Here is a 26,335-nt window from a genome sequence, read left to right on the forward strand (position 1 = left end):
AGTGGACAGTGACAGGGATGGCAGAGTATGGAGCCTCTAGTGGGCGAGGAAGGCTGTCTATCTGACGAGTTTTGTATTCATGCTCAGATGCCGAGGAGCTCAGAAGGTGGGCGACTGTGACCAGTGATAGTCATGTATATAGAGATTAGAAATGCATGTGAAAACTTCTCAATGTCAATTGCTTTGGAATGAATTCTTCTGTATGAAAAAAAAAATTAAAAAAATAATGATTAAAAAACAATAATTAGTAGATGTGAAAAACATTACCATTGAAATCTACCTGATGACTTTATATCCATGCTCAGATGCCTAGAAGCTCAGAAAGTAACCAACTGTGAGTAGTAATAATCAGATATTTAGAGATTAGAAATGCATGTGCAAACATCCAATGTCAATTGCATTGAAAAAGAATTTTTCTATATGAAACTGTGTATTATAATAATGAAATGGAGATCTTTTTAAAGGTTAAAACATCATTTAATTTATGTCTTATAGGGTTTATACTGAGTACAATATTGTATAACTGTAATAATTCAACTGTAAACCTAAAAATTTAGAGCCAAATTTGAAAGAGATGCATCCTACCTCAGGAAAACGTTATTGAATACGTCAATTGTGTTGTAATGATATGCTTCTTCTAAGTATGTTGTTATTAAATAAATCATTTTTAAAAATTAAAAAAAAAAACATCAGTCCATGGTATGCTTCGAATGAGTGAATTTTATTGTATATTAGTAATGCTTTAGTACAATTTTTAAAAATGCAGCATGGTGCTAGCGAGATGGCTCAGCAGTTAAGAGCACTGGCTGCTCTGGCAGAGGACCTGGATTCAGTTCCCAACACCTACATGGTAGTCAACAACCATCCATAACTCCAATTCCAGGGGATCTGATACCCTTTTCTGGGCTCCTTGGACACTGTATACATACAGTGCACTTACATACATGCAAACAAAACATGTAAAATACAAGTGAATAAAATGTTTAAATATGTTTTAAAAGTGTAGCATGAGCCTGCATTTGAAAGAACAGAAAAGTAGTCCTTAGGCTTTTTCATTTTTCATTGCTATATTTTCAAATATAAAGAGAGAGAAAATAAAATCAACTAACTACTGTTTACACATACGTCATTTGTTAGCGGCCTACACTCATTAATCTTCCCGGGGCTAAAGGACTAATGTTTTGCTATAATTAACTCTCACTTCTTAAGAAATATACCTAAAACGGAAAAGGAGAAATTTATACTCATTCACATGCATTAACATCCACACTTCAGACATGAAAACAGACATGCACACGTAGGCATACACACCTGGAAATGTGTTCACACACACAGGCATAGCATCATGTTTCTACCATTGCCCCTCTCCCCTTTTTTGGACTCACACAGAATATGTAAGAAGTTTCAGATATGATAGCATGGAATATTTTTAGCTCTCTTCTCTTATCCTGTAATTCTAAAGAGGCTGAGTGAGAGTGAGAGAAATTGGCAAATTTGGGATTGGGGCACTAATCGAAAGACTGCAAGTCTTCAGATTGAGTATGACACATGCTGAATGTCTCTGCCCCCTGGACCACCTCCTGGTAGATGACATCATGGTTATAATCTTGATTATGCTCCAGCCTGGTGGTCAATGCCAGGTGCCCATGCAGTACTACTGCACTTTGAGAAAAATAAATTAAGAAATGTAGCTGTGGATGGAAAAACCTTAAAACATTTAACATGAACTTTTCCTTTGGGCAGAAAGAATAAAAGGTTGAAATAATTTTGAAATTGATTTCTCCAGGTTCTTAGAAGTGCTCTGGGCCACTTGCACATGGTCTCTTCTGCAGTGTTTTCATTTTGAAGCAGCAGGCAGTTCCGGTGTTGGTTACAGGCTGAATCTTTTGAAATATGGTGTCAAGCCTTACTTTGCTTCACTCTTCCCTTGAAAGTTTTTGCTGTTGTAGGCTTCACTGAGCTCTAGTTACATCACCTATATGTAACTATATGTGGGTGACTATGCTGGCAAGAATTGAACACTAAGCCCCCAGAAGGCTCCTGGTCACAGTGAGGTTAAGATAAGGTCCATTGGAAAGCCTCTTGAGCGACTAAGGCTGTCCAGTACTGCTCCTCTGGCACTGTCCCTTGGGTGGCATTGCCTCCAGCCTGATTGTAAATCTGACAGTCCATTTTCAGCAGTTCTGGCCTTTCTTGGTAGTAAAGAAACTAGTTGCCTGTTAGACTATCTGGAGACAAAATACACCTGCTGTTTAGGAGCCTGTTGGAGGAACTGATACGGTAGCCATTAGGGAATCTTGGCTAAGTAATTCTGTTTATACTTCCATTTGGGCAGTATGAATTGTTCATCATCTAATTAAATAAGCATGAGCACTGTAGCATTTCTTGAATATGTGGCTGTCAGACTTGAGATGCCAGTGTTCAGAGGCCAAAGCTCAGGGAGAAGCAGCATGATTATAGACAGCAGAAATGCACTGGGGATTTCCATCACACCACAAACCCAGAGTCTAATAACAACAAAGATGGGCCAAGAATTTATGTATCAATGTAGTTTTCAATAGATATGCTTGAACTAAATACACCTGAAGGGCTAAACCTATTCATCAACATGTGAAATAGAAGAAAAAAAGCGTTGTAACATTTCTTTTACTATCTACTGTATGCTCTGCCACTGTGGGTATTTTACAGACTTAGATAATTCTCACTCTAAGACTTTGTGAGAGATTTTCCATTTTTCTTTATTTTCTCTATTTTTCTTTATGTGTAATTCTCTCTCTCTCTCTCTCTCTCTCTCTCTCTCTCTCTCTCTGTCTCTGTCTCTATCTCTCTCCCCTTACCTTCTCTCTCTGCAAATAGAGGTCTGAGCTTGACTTTCGAAGTATTCCACTATCACTTTCCATCTTATTCATTGAGCCGGGATCTTGCCCTGATTCCTGAGCTCACTGATAAGGCTAGGCTAGATAGTCAGCTTACTCCCAGGAATTTCAGCTCTCTACCTTTGGCATGCTAGAATTACAGATGGTCCGCCACACCTGCCCAGCATTTGGGTGGGTCCTGCAGAGCCTATCTCTGGTCCTCACATTTGCAGGTCAAGTACTTTAATTGCTGAACCCTCTCCCCAGCACAGAGAGCTTTTTATGTTGTATGAGTCAGGCTAAACAGTGTGCCTCCATAGTGTGTCATACATTCAGTAAGTCTAGACCATGTGACTCTAAAGTTCATATTCTTTCAAAAAAATTTTATTTATGTATTTTTATGTGTATGGGTGTTATACCACATGTGTACAAGTGCACCTGTGTCGTACAGTGCCCAAGGTGGACAGAAGAGAGTGTCGGATCCCCCGGAATTGGAGATATGGATGGTTGTTAACTGCCATGTGGGTGCTGAGATTTGAACATGGATCTTCTACAAGAACAGCCAGTGCTCTTAACCGCTAACCCATCTCTCCAGCCCCAACAGTTCATGTTCTTTTATATTCCCTCAGTGCATATTCCTGATCACTGCACTAAAAGAAGGCTGTACAGTCTTTTGGGAGACTGAAAATGTGAACCATCAGCTTCTCTGTGAGCTCTGTACTGACAATATTAAGTCTATATTGATGGGATGCAAGGAGAGGCAGTGATTGGGCCAATATGATTCCCTGCTGCTCTTCATGGCGCTCAGAGGTGCTAATACAGAATAGCTGGGTACAATTTCCCACTGAGAAGTGTTTGGTTGGGTTGGGTGTTGTCCTCTTCCCTTGTGACCCATCTCTGTGGTTAAGCCAGGAACAGACTGATTCTTTAGGAATCTTTGGACAGAAGCCCATCCTCAGACTCCTGCTTCTGCATAGAGAATAGACACTGGAGCTCAATTTACAAAGGTGTCAGTGGGCCTTTGGGAAGTGTTGGGATGGCATCGGTAATGATGGTCTCTGGGCTCCACCCACCCATACCTGGACATCTGTGTATCACAGCTTGATCTAGCCATGCCAAATGACCAAATCTCCCTTGTCTGCACACATTGACATGAGCGTGTTCTGGTGAGGACTGTCTTGGTATTCTATTTATTACCTACCAGCTATTTCAGAGCTAAATATCTTTAAAGAGATTCCAGTAATCAGCGCTTAAACTCTTACATTTAAGATGATGAATTTAGGGCTATAAAAGTGAGTCTTCATTAATTTCTGAAATTGTTTGAAACATGAAATCTACTAGCTGTTTTTGACGCCAAAGAGAACAGCAGCAGTTCCTGAGGCCAAGAACTTGGATGTAACCTGGTATGGCATGCTTCAAGAGTGGAAAATGCCAAAATTGAGGCAAAGAGAAGAATGAACAATTGCTAAAAAAAAAAGTTAGGCACATGGGAAAGAGTATATGTAATACTTTAAAATACATCCAAAGTAGCACATCAGAGGGCTGAAGAATCAGATTCCAAAAAATGAGATAATATGAATTCTACTAATTACTATCCAAATGTACTTGAGCTAAGGGAAGACAAGTAATTTATTCCCTTAATTTCTCTGTGAAACATTAGGATCCTGGTAGACACTTTCCTGTAAGCTGTGGAGTTATCTTTAGAGTTCTACTGCTGTCTCTATCCAAATACATGGTACCCCATATACCTCTAGGGTGTCACTGAGACTCACTGCATCCCCCTGAGACAGCGTACAGTCTGTGCTATTAAGCAAGTCATTTTAGTGTCAGTTGGCAAAAAAAGCAGCTAAACACCAAAAGTTGTAAAGCACTTCCTATTTAAACAAAGTACAGAATATTTCAACTTTGAGAACTATAAGAAGCCAGAAAATTAAAACTGAAACATAAGCCATTAATAAGGAATAATTTTATTATTAAAAAATCATATAAAGTCTTATGTTTTCTAGCACAGAGAGAAACAAACAGAAAAACCTCATTTTTAGAAGAAAGGTCAGAGGGACAAAAATATAAATTTAGGCTGTGAGAAAGCAAAATCACTCACATTACTTAAAATCATAAATAAGATAATAAGTAATGTGACTAGAGTGCATATACCTAAAGCATGCTAGGGTTTCATGGTAATTTTAAAAATGTCCTCTTTGCTCATAAAAATTTCCTTATGGGGCTGGAGAGATGGCTCAATGGTTATGAGCACTTGCTGTTTTTGTATAGAATCAGGGTTCAGTCACCAGCATCCCCATGGTGGCTAACAACTATATATAGCTCCAGTTCCAGGGAATCTGACACCCTTTTCTGGCCTCTGAGGGCACTGCATGCACACAGTGCACTTACATGCATTCAGATAGAACATTCATAAAAATAATAGATAAAATAATTTTTTAAAAAAGATCTGAGTGTGGTGGTGCAGGTCCAGGCCTTTAAATCCCAGCACTTGGGAGGCAACCTTATCTACATAGTGAGTTACAGGTCAGCTGGGACTACAGGAAAACCCTGTGTCCCTGTCTCAAGAAAGCAAAAACAAATAAAAACAGTCATCAAAACCCTTTCCTATTTATCTTCATTTTCTGTGGCTTCCAGTTCTTTAGACATTGTTCAGAGTTGGTCTCGGTATAAATAATGAGATAATTAATTCCCTCATCTTATCCTAGTTTTCAGTAATATTGAATGCTCCAGTCAGTTCTGTTTGAACTGCCATGTAGCAATAATGCCTATTTTTCAGGCAAGAGAACTGAGGACAGCAAGCCAAACAGTCAATTAGAACCACACGTGAGTCAGCAGTGCAGGGTCCTGAACTCTACCTCTGCTGCACATCGGCTTTACTGCAAGAGAATAGTGCACAAAAGACAGAAATAGCTGTATAACAAATTCTTCCTGGAGTATTTAAAAGTCTAAGAGCGCCATAATTAAGAAATAGTTATAGGTTGCTCTTAAATAAGGGCCTTTATTTGTGAGTCCCCTATGCAAAAACTGGAAAAAACCCTCAAAACATCTAGAATTGTATTTTTCCTTTACCTTTCTTGCCTTAAAATCCCCAGAAGGAAATAATTCCTACATGACAGATTTCAAAGGATAAAATGATATTCAAACACTAAAGGAAACAGAAAATCTTGCAGTGCCGGGGGAAAAGACAGCCTGGAATACTCTTCTTTAAACTTTTCTGACTTTCTATTCAGCAGTGCAAAGGGAAGCTCAAGGGGGCGGTGGGCTTGCATCAAATACGGACCCAGTCAAGGCTAAGGCTGAAAACCCAGGCCAGATTCCAGAAGGCTAAAATACCCCTAACTGCTCAACGTCTCAGAGGTTTCCTAGTGATTAAAGAGTGCTTTCCTATCTATGAATCCCATCGGAATATGAGGCGAAGGAAAGCCCAATGTCTGGAGTCTGGTGTATGGGTCAGAATGCCCTGGCCCCCTGGCAGTATTTACATAAGTAAATTATTGTGAGCTAAACTAATGTCTAATCAGAGGCAGCCTCTCATTTCAAAAGGCTGGTTCCAACTGTTCTTCCTCGTGTTGCTTCCTTGAATTTTGAGCCTGATTTTCCATAGAAACAATGTGAAATGATGATCTAGTTGTGGGGAAGACACAACCCAAAGTGTGCCTCAAAATTTCAAAATACTGGCCTGAGCTTTGGGTCTTAGGAGCAGGAAGCATAGGTGATAAAAAAAGAATGAGGAGACAAAATTTTCTTGCATTTCTTCACAATTCTCATGACAGAAAAAATTATGAATGTAGAAAAATGGTTCTATCCCAAGATCCTCTGCTCGGCTTACTTTTGTCCCTTACAGCCCTCTCAGACGTGCTTAGTCCTCCAGAACCAGGGTATGAACATATCCTTTATTTATCATGCTCAGTAATCATAACTTGAATCCTTCTGACTCAGACACACATAGAACAAATAAAAATTTAATGATATTTGATTTCTTATATTTATTTTCCCCCTTAAACTTCATTGTATATACATATTTATGTAACCTGCTTCAAGTTATTTCTAGAAAAATGTGTTAAAATTGCCTCTCTTTGGACTTTGGAAAGATTTAAAAATCAAATAAAATTCTAAAAAACCTGCCGGAAGAGACCTGCTTCAGCACCACGTGGGGAAGCTTGGGGGGGGGCGTGCAGGAGGGAATGAAGGCTCCAGGAGTCATCCTCAAGACCCCTCTCCTGGGCCAGAGGCCTGGTGCGTACTTAGCTCCTTCTGCACAGAGTACACACACTGCTGCCCCACAGGTGATGTCCTGCCTTGGTGTCTTCACCTGGTTTTCACACTGCAGATCATCAGATGAAACAAGAGTGAACAGCCCAGAAGTGGGTACGGACTGTGGCCAGACAGACACACTCAGACCTGTGTCTCTCACCAGGATAGGGAGGGACATGTGTGAGCTGGCAGGAAATGGGATCCAGGACATGTCCTCTAAGGCATAAGCATGGAACAAAGGCTTAGAGCACAGTGGTGCTGGGAGAGAGCAGGCCCGAGACAGGTGTGTGTGCAAGGTACACTGTATATATATCTGTGTGTCTATGCACACATGCCAGTGCAAGCCAGAAGAGGGAGCTGGAGTTACAGGAGGCTGTGAGCCACTCAACATCGGTGTTGAGATCCAAACTCGGGTCTTCTACAAGAATAGTTCATACTATTAAGCACTGAGCCATTTCACCAGCCCCTGTGGGATTTTAGTTTGTTTGGTTGGTTTGGAGTTTTGTTTGTTTGTTTGAGCTATGGTCTCACTATGTAGCACTGGCTGGTCTGGAATTCGCTATGTAGACCAGGCTGGCCTCCAGCTCTGCCTGCCCTGCCCCCTGTGTGTTGGGATTAAAGGCTTGTGCCACCACATCTCGCCTATTATGTTCATTGCTATTTTATTATTATTATTATTATTATTGAAAACTCTTCCTTTGGGGCCAGTGAGATGGCTCATTGAGCAAAAGCACTTGCTACCAAGCCTGACAGCTGGAATTTTATCCCTGGGATACACTCGGAAGAGAACTGTCTCCTATGGGCTGTCCTCTGACTTCCATACTCGTGCCGTGGCATGCACATACCCACACACATATGTACACACAAACATAATTTTAAAAATATAAAAAGAAACACTTCCTTTCGACAAAAAGTTGGAGGTTTCAAGACATAGGGGGTGGATCTGGGAGGAGTTAGGGGAGGAGTGGAGGTGAATGCGATCAAAGTACATTGTATGAACTATTACGTTTTTTAATATATTACATTTTTTTAAAACGCTTCTGTTTTTACTCCAGAGAAAAATACATTGTTATGTTTATTCTAGTTATTAAAGCTTTGAATATATGCTTTTGCCTAATTAAAAAAAGAGGAAAAAAAAACCCAAAACTTTAGAAAGTAATGAAAACTGTACAGAAATAAGACAAATAATATGAAGGACTAGGTGGATTGCTTTACTGCTGACGTCCCTGAATGTGGAAAGCGGTGGTGGATAAGTTAGTCTTGTGTCCATGAAGGGGAAGAGCGTTTCACACTGTAGTACTTAAGAAACGGAGAGCAGGAAAGGAATGAGCACAGTGTATGGAGACTAGAAAAGGGTGCTGAGCTCCAAGGAGAGTGGGCAAGAACAGGAGACTGTCAGGAAGGGTCAAACGACAAGAGTCTGTAATTCAGAGTGATGATTTTGGAGTTTATCCTAAGTGAAGAAAGTATCCCTGGAAGACTATAAGCAGCACTGTGGTTAGATTTACATCTTAAAAATGATCTCCGTTGGAAGCAAGGAGACAGGGAGGAGGTGCCGCATTGTTTGAATAAAGAACAATTGTATAGAATGGGGGGGCAGTATAGAATGGGGGTCCTGTTATTCACACTTTAGAGGGAAGGCCTGCAGGATTTGAGGATGGAGGAAACAAGAATCAAAGCCTCCAGGAAGGATCATGATACTGTTTTTCTGAGAAGGCCAAGTCTGGAGAGAACAGATTTGACTAAAGGATTGAAGTCACTGGGCCACTGAAATCACTAGCTGTCTTGAATGTGGTAATGTGGAGCTGCACACTATGCACTGAGCATGAATGTAGGGAAGGCAAGTGGTGTGTGAATGTAGATTAGAGGACAGTAGAGGCTGAGGATGTGCATCTGACAATTACTGGTATGTAGGCGGAATGTATGCCATTGACTGTTCAGGGAGTGGGCACAGTGAGAAAAAAAGGGAGAGGGCTGGAGACCAGGCTGTGGCTCAGTCCAACAGTTCAAGGTGGGAAGAGACTATTCTGGAAGGTTTTTCTCCAAACAGAATGGCAGTCGGAAGAGGAGGCCCTTGCTCTATTGCCATGCATTGGCTTTCAAACTCTGGGTGAGTTAGGATCCTTGTGAGTACTGTCCTGCCTGTACATTTTAATGAGCTCTTGATACCAGCTGATACTGTGTAAGAGAAGCTGATTCACCCAGAAAGCCACAAACTTTTCCCCACAGATTTTGAACAACATGGTAAAGAAAATACTTCTAATGAGATGTGTGGGCTTTTAATCCCTCCCTGAGGCAGGAAGAATAGCATGGGAAAGTTTTCAATCCTTATCTAGCCTTCTCCATCTAAGAATCAAAGCATCTCTGGTAGAAAGAGAAAGCAGTTCATCAGGTCATGGACAGGAGTCTTTCTACTTTAAGAACAGTGTCAAGACATTACTTAGGGAAAAGCTGGGTCCCAGAGCCAATGTCAACTAATAGCAAGTTGTAAGTGAAGAATGTTAGTTTTACTTTTTGTTTTAAATTCTTCCACCTATAACAACTGAGTTGTGCTCTAGAAACAACAGTATCACTTTTCTTTAAGAGTTTGAGGATATAATAAAACAGAGGTCAGAATCAACATGGAAAATAAAGTCAGTGGGGCTGGAGTAATGGCTCAGTGAAGAAGGGCACTGGCTGCTCTTGTAAAAGACCTGGGTTTGGTTCCCAGCACCCACATGGCAGTTAACAACCCTCTGAAACTCTAGTTCCAGGGGATCCAACAGCTTTTTCTGGCCTCTGTGGGCATTGCACACATAGATGCATTTACAAATATGCTGGCAAAACACTTATACCCATAAATATTTTTAATTAAAAATGTATTTATCTAGCATCTTTAATTTGCATAGCTCTTTTGGGAGGGGAATACCTATTTATGTAGATATGGTTTTCTGAAATTTCCTGTGATTATCGTATTGCAGAGCATGATGTGCCATTAATATTGCAGTAAATCACAGGAATTTTCCCATACCTCAGCAAAGAAGCCTGTGTCCCAGTAGGAAGCATTACTGGACCTGTAGGAAAGCCATTTCAACAACTAACGACTGTCCTTAAAATACGTGTTGTTATTTCTTGATGTCGCTATCTGGGTTCTAAGTTGGTTTTTAGTGGCAGAATAAAATGACTCTCTAAGCATTAAGGTCTATTGTAACCTATTCAAGTTACAGAAAAAAAAATGTTATAATCGCCTAGCTGTCATATTTTCCAAAAGAGTTTAACAAAACAAGAGATAACACAGAGGAATTTGGGAAAAATGGCTCACAGACAAATGGTTCAATTTGAAGTACTGGAGATAAAGCACTGGTACATTAAGAAAAATATCCAGGAACAGTAATTTTTGTAAACAAAAGATGTATTTGGAAGAGTAACTTGTGCCGTTTTAGAAAAGAAGGTTGATTTTGAACCAACCACTGATATGAGCGATCTAATTTTGCTTTTATTATCATATTCTACACACATTCTGCTCAAGGGATATAAACACAGGACAACAGAATATCTCCTAAGTCGAACACCATTTGGTGTGGTCACTTAAGCTTGAGGAAAAGTGGACCCCAAAATATACTTTTCTATAATAAACATAGAAACATGAGGTTTAATTTCTTTACTTGTGTAAATTTGCTAAACAAAACAGTGTAAGACATTAAGAGTCTAAGTTTTACTCTTACTCTATATTTGGCAAGTTTGTGGAAAAATTTTCAAAATATAGACCATATGCGAAACTGTGGGACCATAGCTGGTCTTGAGAGAATCTGCTGCCCTCTGGGGATCTACAGTCACCTGGAAATTGAACAGTTCTTCTCACCAAAGCAGAAATAGTCCGTTATCACATCCATTAACTCAGCTAGGTACCAGCATCACTGTGTCCTCATAACCAGCACCCACAAGTAATCAATCAGTTGGATACTATCATGCATTTTGGTGAGTGGTCTATTTCTGGACACTTCATTTGTGGTTATACAGGGTTACTCAAGGTAACTATGTATTCATACTGTTCAGATCATCCAAAGTTATTCAACATAAACAGTAACCAAAGAAATGTAATTTTACTGAATTCTTTCTATGTTCAGAGGCTTTACTAGATGTTTAATATTTTCTCTACTCTTATCACAATTCTGCATGCTATGTATGACTATCCCCATCTCACAAAAAAAAAGAAAATGAAGGTCAGAGAGGTTAACTAGTTTGGGTCACTGGGATGATAAATACCTGCATAAATTATAGTGGAAGGAAATGCAATTGTACATTATAGAGCAACTTTGGGTTGACGACAAACTTCGCATATGACTTCACGTATTGCTTAGTGATGTCATAGGCATCTTTGTTTTAGTAAGTGCAAATTATGATGCTCAGTCACCGACAAAATCACCTAATGGCATACTTCCCAGAATGTATCACTGTCATTAAGTGATATATGATTGCACATGATGCAGACTATATTTGCTTACATCATGCGCATGTACATACAGGGAGACCTTGATTTCTGAACTCTACCCCTAAATCTTCCACAGATTGGAGATGGGTCTCAGACATTTTTGCATTCTTCAACATGCTTCTGAATAATTTTGATGTGCACAAAAATTGGAAAATGATTGCTGTTGCTGTTCAGAGTGCTGGTGTCTTACTCAGAATTATGAATAAAAGCAATGAACTACAGCTGTAAATAGGGAGAAAAACTTAGCTTGTAAGAAACACATTAAGAGAGAGGTCCAGGAAATACACATTTGACCTCCTTGCTTTTGTCAAGATTACTTTTTTTATTTCCTGTTCAAGATCTATTTCCTGTTTACTTCCCTTAATATTGGGATCAAGATTATTATCAAATATCCAGTATATTTTCTTGGTCAATCAAATGAATACAAACAGCCAGAGAAATCACCCAATTTTTTCTTACTATATCAAAGACAAATTTTGATTTTGAAGATGATTCTGTCTTTTGTTCTGTATTTTTTAGTGTTTAGTGTAAGAGGAAATTGATCTGAAATGTACCCATCAAAGGAGTCTACTTTCTTCACACAGGTCACGTAGCCCCGTTAGGAATGACTACCTGTCAGCATAACGATACTGACCAGCTCCACAACCTTGAAAGCGCCATATCTGACAATGCACTTTAACTGTGCCATTATTTGTAGCTCTCAGTAAAAATCCTTCATAGGCTTGTTTGGTTATCACAGTCCTTGAAATTGTAGGCAATAAAAGGATCAGAAAGGCAAATGAGCTTTTCCTTCAGGGGGAATTAGATATGAACACATCCTTTACCTGGCACTGAAGTTCCAAGAGCAACAAACACAACTGCAGTCACGGAATCTTTCAGGCCAATGGTGCAGCCGAAGTGGGAAGCCAGATCGCCTATGAAAGCTGTCAATAGGCCAATCATGAGGATGGAGACGATGAAGCAAGCCCAGCCATTCCAGTATTCTGTAGGAGGGACGAAGGCAAACAGGACCTTCCAGAACACAGTCAGAAAGTGCATCACATAATCAAAGCAGGAGGGCAGCTTCTCCTCCCCACATTCATCGTCGTCGTCATCTTCCCCTAGAAAGGAACAAAGCACATTTCATCACCACTCATGCTGCTACGGTCATCTTCTTCCCTTCCTAGCCTCCCCTTCTAGGCCAGCTTCACTCCCCTCAGAGGAAGAGGAGGCCATCAGAGGTCCGCGAAGCTTAGGATTTTCTGAGTCAATCAGTGAATCAGTTAATTATAAAGGTACTCGAATACCACTTAACTGTGGCTCAATAGTCAATGGCAAATGCTTAACCCAACCCAGGCCTGCTCACATGCAGTAAACACAGCCTTCCTAATTTCGTATCGCCCTCCATGGAACTTGTTGCTTCCAAGTAATTAAGAGGATTTCTTGCCAAAAGACAGAAAGCTGAGAGAGAAGCCTCCTTGGAAGATGTGGACAGAGTTCCACTGGGGTGCTTTTCTTCCAGCTAGGGGTTAATGATTATACAACTCCTACAGGACAATAGCCAGTCAAAGCCCTTCATCACAGCAATGTGCCTTTTGTGCTGCTCTGCCTTCATCTCTTAGAACTGTTTCAAGCTCAAACTCTGTCTTAGCCAAATGGTCTTACCTCTATTTCTTAAACCGTATGCACTTTCTCTAACTCTTTTCCTTTAGAGATCAGGTATTCAGGATGTTCCAATCCCTCCTTCCTTAACCTTCTCAACTCATCTTTTAAAAATCACTTCCGTCAGGCTTTCTAACTTGTATCACTTCAGCCATGGCTGGGAAGCTCTCCTCAGAGCTGTCAGGGCTGTGGGCACTTGTAACTCTTGGGTCCCAAAGTGTGTTCCCTGAGCCAACAGCACCAGAAAACCAAGGGAAATACAAATTTTGAATCCCAATGAATGTGTCAAGAAATCTGGGCTTGAAAAACCTTCATGATTCCACTGCATGTTCAACTTTGGAGCTGCTGCTTTATGTAAAAACCTGTTTGTTTTCCTCTGTCTCCTGTTGACTGTGAGACATTTATGCCTTTTTTCTCCCTAGCATTTGATACTATCCCATTCACTTAGACGACTAAGTGCTTGTTAAATGAAGGATGCATGCATGAATTTCTGCTGATTTTATATCACCATGTAATTATATAATATACACGTATAGATCACAAGTTCTCCACTTAAATTGTACTTGAAATGCATAAAACTTAATATTTAAAGAGAACAAGAAACTGAAAATAATTTAAATCAGATTTTATTTGTATGCAATGTAATGTACATGTAATTCACAATGTATAAAATAATCCTCATTCATATGTTTTCAAATTAGAATATTGAATGTCACCTTTTCTTAAAGTGGTAGAAAAGATATATTCATGTGCTTAGTGACCATTTTTAGAAGGAACTTCACCTTGAAGACTTTGTTTCCTTTGTCCAACTTCACCATCCATAATTGACTTTATTTGTCTAACTAACTTGGCTGGCAGCAGTTGACTGTGTGATCTGAGTTGCCAACACAGAGCAAAGGTGTCACTCTTTGTGACCCAGTCCAGGATGAAGCCATCTGGGACAAATGAGAAGGGGCAAAGCCTTTGAACACACCTAAGCTGGGAGCAGAAAGCACTGCTTATGAAACAAGAAAAGACAGATGCCTAAGTGTGCCCCTTGCCCTCTTGCAGGATTCAGAGGTGGCAGTGAATTGCTCTTCCTTAAACACATGGTTAGAATTATTATGTAAATGGACTTTGATTGAAAAAAAATGCAGCCTCATTTTGGAAGCATTGGAAAGCAGCCAATAAACTCTTAGAGAATGTTCCAGGAGGTATACAGAATCACCTTTGGGAACTACTTAGGTAAAGAACTTGAGTCAAATGGATTGACAGGGAACACTTCGAGTGAGAAAGTACCATTGACCTTCAGGGTTCATACTGTAGGAGTCAGAACACATTTCTGATAACCTTCCCTGAAAGCACAAAATGATTTTGAATAGAGGCATGTGATATGGGGCGCATTATACTACTTCATCACCAGCTTAATCCTTTGAAGCAGCACCCCACAAAACCTCAGCATGTGGTAATATTTGGAGATCGAGCCTTTAAAGAGGCAAATAATATGAGACCTCGTGAGGATACAGGAAGATTTTGGCACCCAGAGTGGTGGCATAGGCTGGTCATCCCAGCATTTGAGAGGCCGATGCAGGATTCTGAGTTCAAGTCCACCTGGGCTATATAATTGAACCTTATCTCAAACAAACAAAAAACAAACAAACAAAGAAACAAACAAACAAACAAAAGTAGTTGAAAGCTAAGGAAGACCTTGGGAGAAACAAAACCCGCTGACACCTCATCCAGAACTGTGAAAAAACACACTTCTTTGGTTGGAATCCATCTAATCTGTGGTCCTTAGGATAGCAGCTTTGGCAAACCAGCAGCAGCCCTTTGGAAGCCTCCTGTATCACAGCATTTGGATATGGGCACATGCATCAAAATATCACACTGTAGCCCACAAATATATGCACAATTACCACATGACACTTTGAAACAAAGCAAAAAAAAGTATAAGAATTTAGGAAATCTGTTTGTTTCCTTATTTATTTCTTCTTTTTAAAAAATATTTTTATTTATTATTTTTATGTGTATGCGTGTATTGCCTGCATGTAGGCAAGTTGCACCTATGTCGTGCAATGTCCGTGGAGGACAGAAGAGGGTGTTGGATCCCCTGGAACTGAGTGACTGACAGTTGTTAGATGCCATGTGGGTTCAGGGATTCGAACCCAGGTCTTCTACAAGTACAGTCAGTGTTCTTAACTGCTGAGCCATCTCTTCAGCCCTTCTTCTCCTTCTTTTACTCCCCATTTCCCACTTTTCTTTGACCCCACACTTCTGCTTCAGTTAACTCTCATGTAAAAGCTTCCATTTTTATAGCTAATTTGAAGGAGGGAAGGAGAAGAGAGCCATGTGAATTTTGTGTATAAATCCTGCCCTCCTCACTTCCCATTCTCAAGGAATTGTGAAGCCACACATACCCAGAAATGCTCAAAGAAAGCACTGGAATTTTTTTTATTATGTCTAGTTTGTATTGGATCTTTTTCTTAACTTCTGTATTTGTGGCCATTGTATAATTTCTCAGAATATATTGCTAAAATGTTTGGAATACACTGAATTTGTATCCATCATTCATAGAAGCACAGAACATTCTGCCTCTGCATCTATAAAATTATTTAATTTGGAGGTGATTAAATCTCAAATTTTGAAGAGGAACCAGAAAACAAACAAGTGTCTCAAAAGAAATGACACTTATAAATCAAGAGTAGATATTATATTTATTTGCTAGATGGAAATAATAACACCTTTCCCAGGAGGGTTGTGTATGGGAATAATTAGATCATTTCTACCAGGTGTCTGAGGCTGTTTCAAGGTAATAATTATCATGTTAGTTATCATTACGTTCCCCCACTTAGGAGTGCTGCCATGTTTCCTATCAATATTTTATTGCTTAGTCAACATGCTGCTTCCTAAGTTTTTATTCTAGATTTTAAAAACAAAGCAACATACAGTGTGTATATATGCATGTGTGTGTGTGTGAGCATTGTAAGGAATTTTAAATGTTTTAATGGGAAGCCTACATGTGTCTTACAACATTTTAAGGTAGAACTGTGTTCCCAACCCTTTTCCTTAAATCTCACTGAACTTTATAAATTTTAATCACTAATTGACATGCCATTTAAATATTAAAAATGACCACTGGCTGCCATGCATGCTGTACCATTAGCCTGTCTTGGGGAAGGACGAGGGAATATTATGATCATCCATCACCAGCTTTACTATCCTTAAAAGTCTGTTTCTTGTAAAGAGCAATGGAGCATTAGCCCCCTCTTCCAACTCTGGGAACATCTTTTATGTGGCAGTGAACAGGATAGCAATCTGCTGATTCTGTAGCTTGCCAGCACAGGGTTGCTGGAGTCCCTCCTCTGTGTTGGCAAAGAGAGAGACAGACAAGTTGGTGGGTTTGCTTTTACAGGCTCCCAAGTAAATCCCCCTTATCTCAGAATCCCTCTTTTCAGATTTATGGATTCTACTAATGGAAAAATAAACAAGCTCTGTTCCATTAATCCCTTCCATAACCTTAGAAATGGTTTCCCTGATACATGTTGGACTTCCTAAATATAACTATAAAATAGCCAAACCATTAGAAGTACAGATAGGGGAGAAGGCTTCACTTCAACTCCTGATGTAATAACATGCATTGTTGCTGCTTGGGAGCACCAGAACAAGGACATGATCAGCTCAATGGACCACAGAAGGTAAGCCTGGGTTGGCACCAGCAGATCACTTACCTTCTAAAGTAAACAGGTGTTTGTTGACATCCCTCCCTAGACTGGCCTCAAAGAGTGGTTTGGGAACCAGAAAAAGAAGCAGCTGAAATGTCATAGACACTTGAGTCAGAAGTCTTAAACACCAATTTTTATTTCTTATAGCTTGTTTGGAGAAGACACTAAAATTTCCTGAGCCTCAGATCCTCCTCTGTCAAATGAGTTTGCTAACTGCCACATCACAGAGCTGTTTTGAAGATCAGAAGAGGGAAGGTCTATGTCCTTTGTAAAACCATAAACCCCTTCACAGACAGATCTGCTACAGGTCAGTATTATTAATTGCTAGCAGGAAGGCAGTAAATCAATCCTGCCCCAGCATCCTGATGCCACTGATCTATATTCTGTTTGAAGGAGCCATTGTTACTGCAGTTTCCCTGAGCTGCTTTATTTTGAAGGAAAGGAAGAAGCAAGGGTAGGAACATGATGCCTGACAAGTGACAGGCACTAAGCAAAATTCTTTGCTATTCTGACCTTCTATCATCCTTACCTTAACCCTTTAAGGTAGGCAGCATTAATCTTATACATAGGAAAAACCTGCAGTTTAGGACGTTTAGGACATTTTTAAACATAATCACTCAGTGGGGTGAGTTGCGAAGTCGACATTTGATCTAACAGCCCAAGGCAACATTTTCCTGTGTGATGTCTCACTGAAGCAAGTTGACAAGTTTAGCATCTATCACATACTGATATTTCTAGGAGTGTGGAAATATTGATGGACCATCAGTACTATTTGAATACCAATATTTTCTAGACATAACGATAATAATAATAATTATTATTATTTCAGAGTCTGCACTTCTTTAAGCCTGTGGGGACCACCTGAACAGGGAGACAGGATAAGGAGGGCATGAGAGTCCTGGTCCGGAACCACACTGGCCTGAATCAAACTGCCCATTGTAGAGTTTAGGAAACTGCTTTACAAGATCACCATTCTTTTGGGATATATACTGTGTGAATCTGAGTGTCTGATTATTTTTCAGATCTTTCCAGGTATTAAGTAGATTTTCTTCCCCGTCACTCTTGTTTTTTCCTTTTACAACTTAACACATAGAAATTAAAAATCTAATTCCACTCTTTTTCTGTGTTTTGAGTTCCCTTTGCTTTCAAGGGTTCTGAGAGAACCATAAGACATAAAAAGAAAAATTAAAATGTAGCAGTCAGGTAATCAGCTAATTCACCTTTTCTCATCTTTAAGAAAACAAACAAACAAACAAACAAACTGAGATCTGTAATTCAATAGATGAGTTTTGGTTCCTTTACTTTCTTGTACCTGTGTATCTCTCTCTGGTGTTTAATACATAATGCTTGAGTTAAGCTCAATGCTTTTTACTGTCTTGTTCCCATGTTGATCTAAAACTTATTTTTCTTTCCTTTTTCCCTGCTGTTCATTTATAAATTATTTCTATTAAGAATAATGACCATTTCTTCTTGGCCTCAATGATTTCTATGTGTCACTAAGTTAGTTATCCACAGAATTATTCCCAAACAAGGATTCACCTCCTGTTCTGGGTTTTGGAGAATGATCAATGTTTTCCTACAGCCTGCTCAGTGAGAACTGTGTACACGCTCTCCAAGGGAAAGGAGATAATGCCAGTAATTTTTCTTTTGAGCAAACCCAGAAAGATACTTCCTTATCAAAAATGTCTTAAAATACAATTTGCTCAAACTTCTAGATGTGCGAGCTGCTAAAGCATACACACAACTGTAGGCATTTGTTTCTGTCATTGGAACAAGTGAGTTTTAGAAAATATCTAAACTTAAGCTTTAGTAGGGGGTTTGAATCTGGTGTGGTTGAACCTGCTGTTTAATGTGAACTCCTCTAAAATCATTCTTCCCAAACAGACACCTGTGCCACACCCTAAGAGTCAGCTACATGAAGGGATTCATAGTCTCTCAATCTAAGTTTTGGTCTGGCAGTCAGCTCAGGTGACTGGGTCTCACTCATCTGTCCAGGTTCCATGCCTAACCAATAAACAATAAATCTAATCCTCACCACATGACCCTTCTTTAGGCATTTACACTGCCTGCTTTAGTGTCACCTTCGATCTAAGCTCCGTGTCATGCTGGTCCTTCTCCTCTGAGCATCATCTAAGCAAGCCATATCTTTATTATTTAAAATATAGTGCTTGGAGATGGATGGACTTCTAAAAAGCACCTAACCTGGCTGTGGTGGGATGGTCTTTTAACATTCTTATGCTGAATAATTTACTTCCATTAAAGCATACAGTGAGTTTCTGAGGCATCATCTATTGTCAAGTGCCAAGCTCATATCTCTATGAGATACAACTATAACTCATTGCTTCAAGGCCTTGCTAGGTCTCCAACACTATGGCTGATTTCTTGGAATATAAATATGCAAACTGTATTGTCTATTTTTCTTCGGCTGGTTCAGAGAAATAGTTACTTACTGTTTGTTTCAGTCCATGCCAAACTTTGTTACTAAAACAACTCTGTATATTGGGATCATATCAGTTTCTTTCCCCCGAGAACATACCGTCTTGCATTGCAGCACTATTCATGATAGCTAGATTATGGAGTCTGCCTAAGTATTCAACAACGGAGGAATGGATGAAGAAATGTGCTGTGGAAATATTTTCAGCCATTAAGAAGAATGAAGTTATATTGTTTACAGGAAAATGGTGCAATTGAAGATAATCATATTATGTGAATTAATCCAGTTTCAGAAAGACAAATATTGTATGTTTTCTGTCATTTGTGGTTCCTGTATTTTATATATTTTTATATATTTGTATGTATTTTATATGTATGCATAAAATGGTATATGTCATGAACATAGAGCTGAAACTGTCTAGGGGAACAAACGGGACTGAATAGGAGAAGGGAGGAGTAAGAAATGAGAGATGCATGATATGGAGGTATGCCCATAATACCATACACACTTGTCTGAAAACTTTAAAAAGTAGACAAATAAAAATGAACTTCCCCTCTTGAAACCATCTCTAAAAATATATTTGAATGGTGAAATAAAAGGTGCACTGAAGTGGAGAGTATGAACCTCACCGTTGATCTCAGCTCTTGATACCTGAGCCCTGCCATGCCAAAGAAAAGAGAGGCCCAGCTGGTATACTGGGGGATCTTTTCTTCTCTAGCCAATGGGCTCAGAATTGGCATGGTGACCCTATGTCTGGACTCTGCAGTTACTGGATTCTAGTGCTTTCTGGTTTTCACCTTACTTGTTCAAAGAATTCACTGTATATCAATATCATTGTGTATTTAATTTGAGTTCTAGATTGCAGTAGTATTTAAAACTTGAACTGTGGGTCTGAGCTCAGGTAGAGAAGACACTATGTAAGTCCTTCTAATCATCCTCACAACTTACTTTCAAGCCACAAATGGCCGTGGGCCATTCTTCTCCATGAGATCAGTGCCTATTCTTAGGGGTTTAGAGGCCAGGTGATATGTGACAATATTGGAAAGGAACCTGAGACAGTAGAGACAGTAACTCTTATCATGCAAATTTCAACCTGGCTTGAAACAAATGTATCTCTAAGGAGAAATATCTCATGAAGATCAGAATGCATGCCAGCTTAGGTCTGTATGGATCTTGTTAGGATGGCTAACCAGCAGAAGAAATATTTAATGTGACAGAAATAGTTCTCAGCAGTGTATGTAGCCACTATCAAAATGAAAAACACATCCAGTTCCAGTTCCATTAAGTCTGATTATTAACAAAGTTAAACTGTTGAAAGCTGAACATGGACTTTCTCCTCTCTCTCTCTCTCTCTCTCTCTCTCTCTCTCTCTCTCTCTTCCTCCTATAGGATTATACTTGACTTTGTCACACGTTTTTACCTATTGCTTGGTTTTTCAAAATAACTATATCAGAGCAAGAATCTTGAAATTCAATGTTCTCTAATCCTTTACTAATTGCACGACTGAATGAATTCCAGGTTCCTGCAACAGAAACCCATTTCCTACAGCCTTGAACATTTAAAAATAAGTCTTTGACAAGAAGACCCTACACAAAGCAAATACAGCTGCCTCCTGATGATTTGTCCTCCCCCTTTTTCTATTGAATTTTTGCGATTTTCATACAATGTATTTTGATCCTATTTAGATCCCCTCCCCTATCCACACCTCCCCTTATGCCCCCTGTCCAATTTAATGTACTCTACTATATAAGTGTATATACATATATGTTAGGGTCTATAGAGTCTAATTGGTGTCCCCAAATGTCCTTTAGTATTGGTGCGTCCACTGGAGCCTGATTAACCTACCAAGAGTCACAGCCTTAAAAACGGCTGTTATCTCTCTCTTCCAGCCATCATTGGTTTCCAGTAGTTCCTGCCAGGTAGGTTTGGAGTTTCTTACCCACTTTCCCACTTCTATGCTAGGATTTTGTCTGGTTTGATCTTACATGGGACTTGTTCACGCTATCACCATTGCTGTGAGTTCATATGAGTCACTGATCAGCTGCCTGGAAAACTCTGTTTCCATGTGGACACCTACCTCTGGCTCTTAAAATCTTTTTGTCCCCTCTTCCCTCATGATCCCTGAGCCCTAGGTGGTAGAAGTTTGATATAGGTGGACTATTCACAGATAAGCAGCCTGTACCCTCCTCATCTCTGCATGTTGGCCACTTGTGGGTTTCTGGGTCAATCATCATCTGTTGCATAAGGAAACTTCTCTACTGAGAGTTGAGAGATGCATTGATCTATGTGTATAACAATAAATCATTAAGAATAAGTTTAATACTATATCTATTTGGGAGAAGAAATAGTTTTAGGCTCTCCACTACGTTCTGTGACCCGTCTATCCTCTGGCTCCTAGACCTAATAACAGTGTCAGGTATGGGCTCCATCTTATGATGTGGGCCTTAAATCCAATTAGAAAGTGGTCGGTTACTCCCATAATGTTTGTGGCACTATTGCACTGGTGGACATATCTTGCTTGGCCACTTGTTGTCATAGCCCTCAGGATTCACAACTAGGTAAGGCTGGTGATTAATTTTCTCTTTTAGTAGCATGCAGAGCACGTTTAGCACTATGAAAGCTAGCCAGCAGATCTGAGGCTTTGAAGTCAGCACCAGCTTGATGTGTCTCCTTGTTTGTTCTAAAGCTCATGTGTGTAGTGTCTTCAGCAGTAGGGTCTTACTGTCAAGTTCTGGTAGGTAACCAAGAGCAGCAGCAATGGCCAGTGTTGGGACCCCTGATCAACAGCTTCAAAAGAGGGAGTTCATTCCTGGCATCAGCGTTTTACTTTGCTAGCCTATGATATCTAGTAGGAGCATTGTCCCCCTGTTATAAGGTAACTCTTTTTCGTCTCTTTTTATAATGTGTATGTGGATATTTTTAGAAGCTTCCATAAGCACATGGTAGATTTCCATATGGCTTTTTCCAAAGGTCTTTAGTGATAGTTTTCCCTCCCTATGCTCCATCCATTTGCCTTCCATTCCCTACCCCATTTAACCCTTCCTACCATTATTCCCCTTTGCCTCTTTATGTCACTGAATTCTACCACCGTTCCAGGAAACCCCCTCCCACATGGTAGTTTATTAGTATCCCGACTTCTCTGAATTTTGAAATTGAAGCATGCCTATCTAAGGTTTCAAAGGTAGCATTCAGCTAATAGAGAGCATGTGGTGTTTGTCTTCTTGGGTCTGTGTTACTTCACTTGGAATGGTTGTTTCCAGTTCCATCCATTTACCTGCAAATCTCATTATTTGGTTTTTTAAAAAACTGAATAATATTCTAACCCATTGTGTATATTCCTGCTGATTTTGATGGTTTAGGTATAGAGGATAGTTGTGGGCTCAAGTTCTAAGACTGGCCTAGGGGTTCCATTAACACTTTGTAAATATCAGCAGCTGTGTCTAAATTAGCCTCCTGTGGTGTGAGAGGCTGAGCCTTGGAGGAACTGTTTGGGCACTCATAAAACTGTTATTTTCAACACACTTGCCAATTCTAGAAACTGGGAAAATGTTAAAATTTATATAAAGGTTAGCTATGTACCCATAGCCCCTCATTCAGGGGAGCAGGAAGACGGCCTGGAGCCTGTAAGGCGTGGCTGCAGTAAGCTGTGGGTGCAGGCTGCCTTCCTGGGCATGTATGTTCATGTATATGGCTAAATGCCCATATCCCACCCTTTGCCTTTCCAGGAACTTGGGAAGAACATAGTATTTTCTCCATTTTAGAGGTGAAATATTGAAGGCTCCAAAGAGCAAGTGACTTGCTTATGAGTTCTCTTCTGCCATCATGACTAGATTCATATAGAAAAAATGTGTCCATATAGAAAAAAAATCTCAATCTTTCATACAGCTAAAATTCATTCAGATACAATTTCAACTCCTTGTTAATATTTTGTGGAAAGTATAATTGGGAAATAACTGTCATCATTAAATTAACCCTGTATATGATATCCAAAATGTTGTATTGCTCTTCTTGAAAAATGGCTGGCTCCACTTCATTCTTCTTAAGGATTCTGATAGGTTAATGGTTCATACAATTCTGTGGGGAAGTGAGATTCTCTTTGTTTTGGTGTCAAAAACCATTCTCTCTGGGCAGCAGGCAGGAAAAACTCCTGCCCTTCAGTGACGACAACCTTCCTACAGGTATTTTCTTGATCTCAAAACCACCTGAAGGGACTTCTTTTTCTTAAAAAACATTTATTATTTTTATTTTTATGTGTATACCTGTGTTACCTGCATGTATGCAAGTGCACTTGTGTCATACAATGCCTGTGGAGGTCAGAAGAGAGCATCAGATTCCCCTGAAACTGGAGTTACAGATGGTTGTTAGCCACCATATTGGTGCTGGGATTGAACCCAGGTCCTCTGCAAGAGCAATCAGTGCTCTTAACTGCTGAGCCATCTCCCCAGTCCCCGGGACTTCTTTCTGATCTTAGAGTTACATGAGTGTCTTTGCTGACAAAGTGGTGCTGCAAGGGAGTAGCTAAGATTCTAATCATGGTCTTGGTTTGCACAATATGAAGTGATTGCGATTTCTCTGGGTACCCTTCATCTGCTTGTTCCTACTTCCTGCTCTCTGCTGTGATTTTCAATGAGCTCTCAGTAAATAAGGCCCTCCTCTGACAACAAAGAACTTCCCAGGATTTACTTGGACACCTCACAGAGTCCCTTTTACCTCAGCTTCTCCTTTGTGCAAAGGGGCATAGGCACAATTAGCTTTTCCTTTTGTACTGTTGAAAAAGCAAATGAGATTTTTTTAAAGCATTTATTCTTTTATTTAGTGGCGGGGGGCACACATGAGGCAGTCAGACAACAACCTGCTGGAGTGCTTGCTCTCTTTCCACAAGTGGGACCTGGGATGAAACTCAGTTGTCAGACTTGGCAGCAAATGTACCTACCAGCTAAGCCACCTTGCAGACCTGAGACTGCTTTTAATAGATTTTATAGGTATTCTATATACAGTAAACAGTTTGAAATGAGATTATTATTAGTAGTATTAGGGCTCATTAGTAGAATTCAGAAAGTACCTATTCCTCTTTATGGTTCATAAACAGTTTAGAGGTCAGGTTGGGCGTTGACAATGTCTGTTTGCTGTGGCCTTTTATTCTCTTATAAATAAAAGCAATCCAGCATCATATTGTTGTGATCCTTTTCTTGAATATACACTATCTTGTATATCTCTGTTCCTATGGTTGTCTGTGTCCTGTTTTCCTTATTTGCTCAAGGCATGACACAAATTCTAAGTTCATGAATGTATACTCTAAACACATTTAAGGTCAGTATTTATACCACAGACCAGGCTGAATCTCTCACCTGGATCTCTAGTAAATCTCCAAATGGAATGGAGTGGTAAAGTGACTTTATTAGCATTATTCATGACTCAGATAACATTTATTAATAATTTATGGTTCAGGCACAGTTCTATGCATTGGACATGTAGACAAATAAAACCGCAGATCTCATGGAACTTTCATTCTGGTAAGGGGAAATAAGAAGCAATCAAAATAAAGGAACAAGCATGCTAATTTCAGGTGTTGATGCAATCTGTGGAAACAATGAAGTAAGGTAATATAATAAAGATGCTTGAATGGTTGAGAAACCTTTCTGAGGAGGTGACCTGTATGCTGGACCTTACTGAGGAGAAATAGCCATGCATGGAGGGAAAGCATTCCACACAGGAGAGACAGCTGTGCCTGTGCACAGCAAGAAGTGGCCTGCAGGCATCGAACTCCTGGAAGCACAAGAGAACAAGCTGGAAAGAAGGTTGACCTTGGAATCAGAGTCCCTTGGTCAGGGTACAAATCCAACTTCTGTTTTCCCACGTTGTTAAATGGGCTCAGGGGTTCCTGCTATGCAGGGCGGCTGTGAGGCTGTTTCAATAGGAGATGACTATTCACCATCCTATACACTCATCCTACAATGCTAAGTCACTGTGTAGCCTGGAAACATCACAGCACTGGAATTCCACATGTATTTAGGTAGCACCAGGGGCAGACAGAATGTTTGAGGACTAAGGCAGCATTCCACAACTCCAACAGGAAAACCGGGAACACTCCTGGGTGGGGAGCAAGAGCCTGGAGTTCTAAAGTCTGCTCTGTGCTACTTCAGAGGAAACTCTTCGTCTCTCTGGTCTCAAGTCTTCAATTATGAGAATAAAAAAGAAAATGAAAAGTGGAAAACTGCAATAGGTGATCAATAAGCTCCATTCCAGCTCTGTGCCAGGATTCAGATCTAAATTCTAACCAGACATAAGAACAACACTCAGCCAGAAATAACCAAACAAAGACAAGGCAGGAGAGAGGCATGGGGTAGGGAGTGTGTGTCAAAGCTAATTCAGGCAATGTCTTTTCATTGCAGGGGCTGGGACAACAAGGTCTTTATCAAGAGGGTAGGCTGTGAACAGCAAGAATTAGTGTGGCACTGTAGCACGGTGCTTTTATGTGACTTTTTGCCACCTCAGGGAGTGTGTGTATGTGTGTGTGTGTGTGTGTGTGTGTGTGTGTGTGTGTGTGTGTGTGTAGGGGGGTGTGATGTTTGTTTTTTTTGTTTCTCGATGATTCTGCTTTTTGATTCTTTGGATTATGTTTAAATGCCCCCCCAGACTGAAAACACTGTATAAAGGCTCCCACTTGGGGATGTTGGGGATGAAAAAGGCCCCCATCTCTGAGCACTGATTGGTAAGCAACAACTAAAACTGTCTTCACATTGCAGCAACCGAAGCCAAAAAAAGAGGGAAGGGATCCAATGATGGAGCATTGTTGGCAGAGTTGAGCTGATGCCTCTCCAGACAAGAGTTGCATTAGAGATGTGGCTTCAGGTTTACAAATAAGAGTCCTTCAATACAGTATTTTCCTCAAGATTTTTGTAATAAGAAATTTAAGAGAAAAACAGCCCAATAAGCCAATATTCTTTTCAGAACAATCAGCTACCACATATCTTGG

At 40.0% G+C, this 26,335-nt stretch overlaps 1 protein-coding gene across 17 annotated transcripts in view; it reads right to left on the reverse strand.

The window, feature by feature from the left end:
• The window catches only part of Slc8a1 (solute carrier family 8 member A1), a 328,175-nt gene that overhangs the window by 23,929 nt on the left and 277,911 nt on the right, over positions 1-26,335 (reverse strand). For all 17 annotated transcript variants that reach the window (XM_017798881.2, XM_017798880.2, XM_017798879.2 and 14 more), the window contains one exon: positions 12,408-12,683. In XM_017798881.2, the coding sequence (XP_017654370.1) occupies positions 12,408-12,683 (276 nt within the window). The remainder of the gene's footprint in view (positions 1-12,407; positions 12,684-26,335) is intronic.

This window comes from Nannospalax galili, unplaced genomic scaffold (genome assembly GCF_000622305.1).
Source record: "Nannospalax galili isolate Female #2095 unplaced genomic scaffold, S.galili_v1.0 scaffold257, whole genome shotgun sequence".
Classification (NCBI taxonomy): domain Eukaryota; kingdom Metazoa; phylum Chordata; class Mammalia; order Rodentia; family Spalacidae; genus Nannospalax; species Nannospalax galili.